The sequence below is a fragment of the Limanda limanda genome, chromosome 1 (genome assembly GCF_963576545.1).
Source record: "Limanda limanda chromosome 1, fLimLim1.1, whole genome shotgun sequence".
Classification (NCBI taxonomy): Eukaryota; Metazoa; Chordata; class Actinopteri; order Pleuronectiformes; family Pleuronectidae; genus Limanda; species Limanda limanda.
The window spans coordinates 22,127,501-22,138,020 of record NC_083636.1 but is presented as its reverse complement, the minus strand read 5'-3'; the positions used below and the strand labels follow the sequence as shown (position 1 = coordinate 22,138,020).

The 10,520-nt window shown below is 47.0% G+C and overlaps 1 protein-coding gene across 1 annotated transcript; it reads left to right on the top strand.

Moving 5' to 3' along the window:
• Window positions 1–7,774: 7,774 nt before the first annotated feature.
• kcna1b (potassium voltage-gated channel, shaker-related subfamily, member 1b) lies at window positions 7,775–9,268 on the top strand. Its single transcript, XM_061075667.1, has one exon. It carries the CDS (start codon window positions 7,775–7,777, stop codon window positions 9,266–9,268), a length of 1,494 nt encoding a protein of 497 aa, XP_060931650.1.
• The last annotated feature ends 1,252 nt before the right edge of the window (window positions 9,269–10,520 follow it).

The following is a 10,520-nucleotide window of genomic DNA, read 5'->3' as shown; positions in this document are numbered from 1 at the left end:
TTTTATTTCATAAGGGTTATCATGAGGTGAAGCGTTTGGAACTCCCTCATTGGTCACAGCTCAAACCTCCATTCCTGAAGCGTGACATCAGTGTTTTCTCGGCCTTTACTTTCACATTCCCTCCATCATCAGCAGCGTCGCTCGGCTCCGTTAGCTCTTCCCTCCCCCATCTGTCACTCCCTCTTCTCCTCGCCGGCTCTCCCATGACGTGACTCTAATAATAGCTCCCTGAAGTCGGGCCCCCGAGGGCCGTGTGGTGGTCTTGAAGGGCGCTGCGTGAATCGGCCACGCTCTTTCCCCTGCATGCTACAAGGCTTATAAAAAGCTGTGGAGAAAGAAGGGGGATCTGCATAGGCGTTATATAAGCATCCTTTGAGTTCATGAATGGGGGGGCTGCCGGGTCCCTTCATAAGTCCTGCAGCTGCTGCTGTAAACACCCCCCCCACACACTCATCCACGTGTGAATATGAAGAACAGAAAATACTATTCTCTCATTTCATCACATCAGAAACAACTTGAGCTCTGACATCATGAGAGAGAATAGCTAAATCAGTTTGAATCCACACGACTTGAGATGTTGGTTTTTAAATATAGATATAAACTCTGAATATGAAGGACAACATTGTTTAGCTCTTCAGACGAACTTTGTTGTTTTCTCGCAGATTATCCCTAACGTATTTATTTCGTAAAATGTCTATATAAACATCTCAGGATGAAGAAGAGGAGCCGAACACGTAGAAGACAAAGACGTCAACTTGGAAACACGAGGAGATTCCAGATCTTTTGGTGATGAGGGCTGACGCCGGTGTGGATGAGCTGTAAACAACAACACTGATCTTTCCAAAGCAGAGTTTATACGTCATGTCCGGCATCCTGCTGCTCTACAGACTCCGCCTCCTGCTGCTCTACAGGCTCCGCCCCTCACCTGGATGTTCTCATGTTGGTGTAAACAAGTTCGGACCCAAGAACCTGCTTTGTTGTCGACTGTATGACTGAGGTTCATTTTCTTTCTTTGCAGAAAGTGATTCGATTTTTATATTTAATTCCACAGAAAACAAAGCAGTTTACCTGAAGGAACATTAATAGAGGATCTGATGAATCCTCTGTGTGAGCTACATCTGATCTGAAGGTGCGTGATGTTTGAATCCTGTCCCAGTATTTTGTTCTGGAGCAGCGGGTTTATCTGATTAATATTTCATGTGGTTACATTAGATTTTCTCCATCTTCACCTTCCTCCCTCTCTCTCTTCATCTCCTGAGGATTTCTCTGTGAGGTGGAGAGCGAGGAGATGAGAGGGATGTAGGACGAGATGGTGGCTGTGGAGAGAGTAAAGGGGGAGAGGGGGAGGAGGGAGAGAGAGAGAAGAAGAGCCCCGTGGAAAGGAGGAAGGCTTAATGAGTACGTTGCCCCTGATTCTGGCACGAGCACGAAGCAGGAGATGACAGGACGGCGTGTTGCCGTGGGGGATGGAGCGTCGGTCTGCATGAAGAAGGCATCCCTCCTCGTCCCCCTCTCCCTCCTCCTCCTCCTCCTCCTCCTCCTCCTCGTCCCCCTCCTCCTCCGCCTCCTCCTCCTCCTCGTCCCCCTCCTCCTCCTCTCCCTCCTCCTCCTCGTCCCCCGATGCATAAGGACCAGTCCTCAGTAAAGTTGTTTAGAATAAACAGATATGAATTGTTGTGTTGTGATCCGGTGACATCATGATGTCCTCCAACCAATCACTGCTTCCCGTCTTCTACGAGGAGCACGACACCGCCAGAGGAAACAGATTCTTCTGACCGAGCGTTGTCAGCTGCTCCTATTGGTCAATGCTGGACATGCTTGTCTTTGTGTTGGACGTCATGAGGCGTCTCAAACATGGCGTCAGTTATCGGCTCCATGACGACATGAGATAAAGGATTGATCCTTGTGCCAAATTAACACCGGACATTAATGAACTTAAAATATCCTGGAAGCTGCCGTTGTAAAGTGGTTTCACCTTTTTCCTCAAGTTACATTAAGGGTTTCTCCATGTTTCTAATCAAACTCTCACAAAGAAGCTGAATGTAAACTAACTCAATCTACTCTTTAATAAAAGGTCTGAGTTTAATGAGCAACGCATTCATGTTCCGTGTTGACCGATACGAAACAGACAGAGTGAGGACGAGTGCTTAGGGTCTTTGGGGATAAACTAATTATTCATGTGAATCTTGACGTCAGAGTTTTTGAACCTCATGAACCACAACACGTGATCGTTTTTAAGAGGATGTTGATTTGATTTGTCTGGGATAAGAACTTTAAAGTCGTTCTGATTGGTCGATTGACCTCAAAGCTTTGTCTCCCTGTGATCAGCAGTGGATCGGTGTGAGCAGGTGAAGTTCACAGAGCGACTCTCAGTGACCGGCTAACAAGCTGGAATTCAAAACACTGCTCTGGCCCTCGCAGTGTAAATTAAGAAACTAATCCACCGCCCATCGGTGCCAATCACTGGTTCCCAGCAGAGGAAGCTGAGGCCTTCAGGAGCTTAGTCACTGCCAGCGTCAGCTGCTGATTGGCCGAGAGGACAGGGGCTAAGAGCGCTCTCAAAGGTTCAAGTGCACATTAAACTTTCCACTTGGACTTTAGGTACAGCTCTGTCTTCCATCTTCAGTTTCAGGGTTGGTGAAGCAGCAGCTGTAATCGGACACCCGTCCGGTTATAGCAGCAGCGGCGGCGGCGGCAGCTTCTCGTCCTTTGTGCCGCAGCGGTCTGCACAGATCAACTAACATGAGATAACACACGGGCCCCGCAGCGCTGTGTTCCAGGGAACACCACAGGGATGAACCCATGGGTGAATGTATGTGTTCAGCACGACGTCAGCTGTTTGTCCACGTCACCGCCGTGTTTCCTGAGTCTCAGTCGTTTCCACGTTTTCATTTGTTTACAACACGTCGTCCAGCTGCTCTAATCCCTCTGGACTCACTGTGGACTCTGACCTGTGGACAGTCGATTACAGATGTGACTCTTCTAACAAACACAGGATACAACAGTGGCACAAGTAGAACATCACTCAGGGCCACTCACACCTTCACCAAGTGTCCTGATGAAACCACATGGAAATCCACTGGATCTTCACCAAATCACACACTCTTAAACACCAGTCCTCTCAATGTGTCTGATTGTTCTCCTCAAAATCCATCAATTTAAGAACTGAAATGAAGAAATCTGTTAAAAACATCTTATCACACGATGTAGAAGAAGAGACAAAATGGTCTTGAATCCACACTTTGATCCAGTTTGTAGTTTTTGTGCAATCATGCTGACAAACAAGCAACTGACACGAGCTCCCTGACAAAGGTGATGATGATATGAAGTTTGTGAACTCAACAAGCAAGAATCCGGCAGCAGAGGTCAAGATATCAGGACATTTTATATCTAAAATGGGTCAAAAGTCCAAAAACCTACATTTCCCATAATGCAGCGGAGCCGCATCTTTTCTCTTTAGATCTCCAGACGACAGTGATGCAGAGTTTCAGGATATTCATTTCTCCTCCACATCCTCAGACACAGAACCAGTCGTCTGATGAACTAACGCGACTCTGTGGTCAAAACTCGTGACCTTTGGTAAAAGAACAGATTCTACATCGTCTCTTCAGCCTGAACCTGATCTGTGGGATTCCTGACAAAGACATTGGCTTCATCTAAAGTCAAAGTGGATTATAAGCCTGCACATTAAGCCTCTGGGGTCAAAGTTGATGAAAAACATATGGACTGAAGCTCCTCATTCCTCTTTGCTGTCTGCAGATTGGCTGCATGCTGAGCGAACACCGAGCTGTTTGTTTCACTACACAATGCTTTGGAGCCGGGAGTCAAACGTGTGGAGGATTATTCACTCACAGGTACGGCTGGAACTCCACATGTCTCCAACACTGAGGATCATCCATGACTTTTATTTGTGTGTTGTCACTCAGAGATGAGTTCTGTTCCACTGGCGTCTCTTAGGACTAAATTTAGTTTTGAGGAATTCACCACTTCATGCTTTGAGCAGCCGTGCAGCAGAACGTCTCCCAGCTGTCGGACAGTCACACTGACAAACGAACACTGGAACTACAAATAGAGTTCAGTCACAACCTTCATCTGCACCACAGACTCACACACAAGGACACACTCCTGTTACACAAAACAGACTTCAACACATATGTACCTTTTCTGTTCCTTTCCTGCTAGATACTTTTAATTTGAAGAAGAACTTTTGGTTTGAAATGTTGACAAACTAGTAGTTGGAGGTTTAACACACGATTCAGGGAAAAGAAAAGAAACTAGAAATCATTCAACCTTTATTCAGACGGCTGCTTGGGCCTGAGATTCTTTGGTCCATGTTCCATCTGCTAAAATGGAGGAGGAGGGGTTTATGACCTATAATGCAGCCAGCCACCAGGGGGCGATGGAGGCACTTTGACTTTATTAAAAGAATCAATACATCAAAAAAAAAAAGAAAAAGAACTTTAACACATTTTGAAAAGCCTCATTAAACCTGACATACTTAAGAGTTGATAAAACTCCAGAAGTTAATTAAAATCATCTGTCATTTGGTGTAAAGATGTTATTTCATCATTCATCTTTGTTTCTGTGTTATTAATAAAACTGGCACGTTCCCGCTGATCTCCCGACTTCCTGCCGACCGCTCGTCCGTCTGCTGAGCTTCAGTCCTACTGCCAACAAACAGCTCCGACCTGCTGATGTACAACTGCACTGAAGAACCAGGATTCAACCACAACAGAAAACTGAAGAATCACTGAAAACCAACAGGAGACGAGATGTCGGAGGAGGAGCTGTCCGAGGTGCTGAATGTCAAAGGTCTCCTGAAGCTTCCTTCTGTCATCACCGATTTATTTTGACAGGGAAAACAAAATGATTTTCTGTAAAAGACCAATAAAAGAAAAAACAATAAAATAAACTCTTTGACAGATTGTGTTGCTTTTATTTTGGAGCTCAACACAAAGTTCAAACCTTCAGTGAACCGCGGATCAATAAGCTCTTATGTTAATTATCTGCTTTAACCCTTTGAGCTCCATTCAGCAGCGTTTCATCAGGATTCATCATGAATTCACTTCATGTCACAAACGGACAGTGAAACAGGGAATGTACCTCATCCTCAAATTCAACTCGTCTCCAGGTTTAATGATGATGATGTTGAATTTTAATTTTATTTAGAGCTGCCATGCAAAAACTGTCTTTAGGATCAATAGATAGGAATCAATGGACGTGATTGATTCTTCAGACTCGTTCTCTCCAGGTGCTTAAGAGCTGCACTGAATGCAGAGGAGAGTTCTTAACTGAAAGTCAAGCTTCTGACTAAAACCTGCTGATTTTCCTCTGACGTCTTTATTTCTATTTTAAGCCTTGTGAACACACGCGTTTTCCGTATCTGAATTTTGAAGACGATTGATAAATCCTCTGCCAGTAAAAGACATATCTCTCGTGAACAGAGCGTCTCCGACTTGAGTGTCACATCACAGAGCTGCTCTCACTCGTCCGGCCTGACTCACAATAGAGGTGAGATTAACGTCCTGTGAATTCAGAAGCTCAGATAAAGTTGAAGCTTCGCAGCGTCTCCAGGTTTGAGTTTTATAATGAAGTAAAATCCTGTCGATGACAGTGGACGCCGATTAATTAATGCTACGCATCAGCAAAATGCAATACAGACAGATACAATAGGGGGCAGTGTAGGAGCGGACGTACATTTCCACTGTTTTTAGTCACAAACTGCACATCCTGCTCCGAGTTGTGTGGTGCGCCCTCTTGTGGACTACTCCTGTAACATGTGTAGACGGTACTTGAACATCACGCTCATTATGCTTCTGCTCGTTTATGAAACAGGAAGTAAATCTGTGGCCTTAGTTTGATTTGCTTGATTTCTGAAGAATACATCCTAATTATAGAAATAGGAAATCTGGAGGACGGATATCTATGAGTGAGTTTGATTGAGGCTCTGTTGTCGATTTTACTTTTTATTTTAACTTAGTCCCTCTTTACGTTTCCTTCCTATTTCCCTTGTTGTGGCAGCATCGGGTCTCCGTACCTTGAACCTTGTTTGAGCTGATAATGAACCTTACTGATCCACCTTCAGTCTGACGCTCACTTCCATCCTCCGTCACGTACTTTGACAGCAGAGAAACAAATTGATGCTTTGAAAAAAATGAAAGATGGACCTGCTGTTTTCTACCCGTTACCATGGCAACATGGAGAGCGTTAGACCAACAGGCGAAGTGGTTCAGCAGCCAATTACAGAGAGTTTGAGCCACTTCCTGCTGCAGATTCCAGGAGTCAGAGAGTCAGCCAATCAGAACCAGAGAACAGAGAACCAGGGAACCAGATGAACCAGGGAACCAGGGAACCAGAGGAACTAGGGAACCAGATCCAGAAGCGGCAGGAACATATTAAACTCGTGGTTATATAACATGATGCAGAGGAATCATGTTTGTGACCATGAAGCTTCTTTATCGTGCACCACCTGCTCCACACACACACACACACACACACACACACACACACACACACACACACACACACACACACCTACATACACACGCATATATAAGCGACTGGAGAAGTGACTGTGTTACAGTCTGTCTGCATTGCGTCGAACCCCCCATCTCCTCCTCCCTCTCTCTCGCTCTCTGTCTCTCTCTCTCTCTAACCCCTCCCTCCTTCCCTCCCTCCCTCGCTCCCTCCTTCACTCCTTCCCTCCTCTCCTCCTGCAATATGCTTCTAAATGATCGCAGACGCGTCCGCCTCCTATCCCCCGGTTCTCGGTGTTTTGAGTAGAACCCCCCGGAGCCGCTGTGCTGTTTGTGCTGATGCTGCAGAGTCCGCTCCTCCTCGCTGCTCCACCATCCTGCTCCTCTCGCTCCCTCAATCCTGCTCCTCTCGCTCCCTCAATCCTGCTCCTCTCGCTCCCTCTCTCTCTCCAAGTCCTCCTTCTCTCCAGAATGATTTTCATTAAAAGCTGTCAGTGCGGGTTTTTGCTGCGGAGCCGCGGATCTTCCTCCTCCTCCTCCTCCTCCTCCTCCTTCTTCACCTCCTCCTCCTTCACCTCCTCCTCCTGCGGGCTGCTCCGGTCGTCGCTGAAAACCAACACCAAGAGGATACGGATGTTGACCAAGACAACATAGTCTATTAATATTTCAGAGATACTGTAAAGCGATATTAGAATTAAAGCCAAGTTGCGGTGAGGACGCTGCACCTCCTGTTCCCCACCTCCTGTTCTCCACCTCCTGTTCTCCACTTCCTGTTCTACACCTCCTGTTCTCCACCTCCTCTTCTCCACCTCCTCTTCTCCACCTCAGCGCAGGTACGCTTTTATTTGACGTCTCCATCTTTGAGCCTCGGATGTTGTGTTTAGACTGAATTCATGTGTTCATGTGTGAAACCTTCATGTGTCTGAACCTGATGCGTGAGTGAAACCTGACGTGCGCGCAGCAGCGGCCCCGCAAACTTGATGTATGCGGTAAAAACACAGCAGATGAAGCTGCTGCGTGATTCTGCTGCTGACAAACAGGAAGCTCTGCAGAGGAGAAGCAGGAGAATGAGTGAGAAGCAGCAGACTGATGGTTTGTTTGTTACAGGTCAGATGAAGCTGTGAGGGGAGATGTTCAGCTCGGAGAAGATGGAGATGATGGTGATGATGGTGATGGAGAGGGAGGCTTTGCACAGCTCCTGGTCTCTTTAGGAGCTTCTGCCCTCCAACCTGCCCCACCTCCCTCCCCACTTCCTCACAACACTTCCTCTTCCTGTCTGCCCAACCCCCCCAGGAAGGATGACTGTGGTGTCCACAGACAACATGGATGAGACCTCCACCCTCCCGGGTCATCCACAGGACCTCTACCCGCCTGATGACGACCACGATGACCACGACTGCTGCGAGCGGGTCGTCATCAACATCTCGGGGCTGCGCTTCGAGACCCAGCTCAAAACCCTTGCCCAGTTCCCGGAGACGCTCCTTGGGAACCCTAAGAAGAGGATGCGCTACTTCGACCCTTTACGAAACGAGTATTTCTTTGACCGGAACCGACCAAGCTTTGACGCCATCTTGTATTATTACCAATCCGGGGGACGGCTGAGGAGACCAGTCAATGTGCCTCTGGATATGTTCTCAGAGGAGATAAAATTCTACGAACTCGGCGCAGAGGCTATGGAGAAATTTCGTGAGGACGAGGGGTTTATTCGGGAAGAGGAGCGCCCCCTGCCGGAGAAGGAGTTCCAGCGGCAGATCTGGCTCCTCTTCGAGCATCCGGAGAGTTCTGGCCCGGCGCGGGGGATTGCCATCGTCTCTGTGATGGTTATTCTTATTTCAATAGTCATATTTTGTTTGGAGACACTACCTGAGCTGAAGGAGGACGCCAGTGGCCGCATGCGCGTGGTAGGAAACACGACTGTATTTTATAAACCCAACGTCCTCACGGACCCTTTCTTCGTGGTGGAGACGCTGTGCATCATCTGGTTTTCCTTTGAGTTGATAGTTCGCTTTTTCGCTTGCCCTAGCAAAGCGGCGTTCTTTAAAAACATGATGAACTCTATCGACATTGTGGCTATAATCCCGTACTTCATCACACTGGGCACAGAGCTGGCGGACGATCAGGAGAACAACAAGGAGGGTAAAGGAGGAGGGGAGCAGGCCACGTCTCTGGCCATTCTCAGGGTGATCCGCCTGGTGAGGGTGTTCAGGATCTTTAAACTGTCCCGGCACTCCAAGGGGCTCCAGATTCTTGGGCAAACTCTGAAGGCCAGCATGCGGGAGCTGGGCCTGCTTATCTTCTTCCTCTTCATCGGAGTGATTTTGTTCTCCAGCGCTGTGTACTTCGCAGAGGCCGAGGAGAAGGAGTCGTTCTTCACCAGCATCCCAGACGCCTTCTGGTGGGCGGTGGTGTCCATGACGACCGTCGGCTACGGGGACATGTACCCCGTGACCATCGGAGGGAAGATCGTGGGCTCGCTGTGCGCCATCGCTGGCGTGTTAACCATCGCACTGCCGGTGCCGGTCATCGTGTCCAACTTCAACTACTTCTACCACCGGGAGACGGAAGGCGAGGAACAGGCCCAGCTGCTCAACGTTAGCAACCAGAACCTGGCGTCGGACACCAACTCCAGCCGCCGCAGCTCGTCGGCGGTCAGCAAGTCGGAGTATATGGAGATAGACGAGGACATGAACAACAGCATCGATAACTTTAGGGAAGCGAACCTTAGAACTGCCAACTGCACGGCTCCAAGCCAGAACCATGTGAACAAGGGGAAACTTCTCACCGACGTGTGAGGCCGCGTCTGTCGCACCAGTGTAAATATTGTAGAAATATCTGGATGCTTTATCTCCATTGGTGCATTTTATTCTCTTCTTTTGCATAGATACATTCAATCATGTGTGAAGACTCATAGTTTCCAGGCTCACATGGTAAATTTGTACAAGTAATTTCATCCAAAAAAAACTAACAAGGGATTAGTTTGGCAATAGGACAAAGATCGGCAGGTGTCAGGGAAGATTTTTGATAAATAATTCTATTTATTTAGTTGCTTTTACCTTTGAAATCCTTTATTCTGCAAAAAGAATTAAAGCTGAACAACGTATTTTGCACAGGAACGACCAGTTTGTTAGTTTTCATGATCTCCAGAGGTCAGTCTTAAGGAAAGAACCCTGATGACGTCATGTGACCTTGACCAGGGACAGGGTATTTTTGGCCATGTTGCACGTGGACTTACTTTAAAGTTACAGTGTTTGAACACAACCTGGTGTTAGCGTCAAAGTCTCAATTTCCTTTTCTCTGCAGCTATTTGTGGAAACAGATAGATGCACCAAAAGGAGCAGAATAAATCATTTAAGAAACAAGCGCTAGTAAACTTGAAGGAACCAATTCAGACAAGATAATGGGAGTGTATATCTGCACGGCCTCTTAACATGAAGACAATTATTTCAAAGTGCTTTACGTGTGACAAAAAGGCATAAAGAGCAGATACAAGAGACAAAGTGACATAAAAACACACAAACAGGGTTTAACAACAGGAAAATAGAAGATAAAAGCAAGTTTGTGTGATTTAGAACAGACAGAGAAAGACTTAATGTTTGAATGACCAAAGTGAGCAAGAGAATCTATTCAGAGTCTGATTCTTCAGTTTATTCACTGTTGAACACAATAATTTATCAGTAAATCTCCTCCACACCTTCCTGGCTTTGCACCACAGACTCAAGCTTTAGGATAAAAAGATGTGCTAATGAAACCAGGCCCGGCTGAGAGTGAAGAACACGTCGGGGGGGACGGCTCCCTGAGGAAACACGTTTCAGTGGATTACAGTGGACACGTGTTTTTCTGCAGCACATCCAGGGAACTTTTAACTTGATGCCAGATGTTGATTGAAGTTCTTCAGGCACCTTATGAGACACAGAGAAGACGTGTGCCGAGCCTTGTGGAGGATCATCTGCACTGCTGCTACAGGTCGGCTGCAGGTTCCCTGTACGATGCCATGCAACGCTCCTTTATATAAAAGCATGTGGAGACTCTCTTCTCTCTTATATC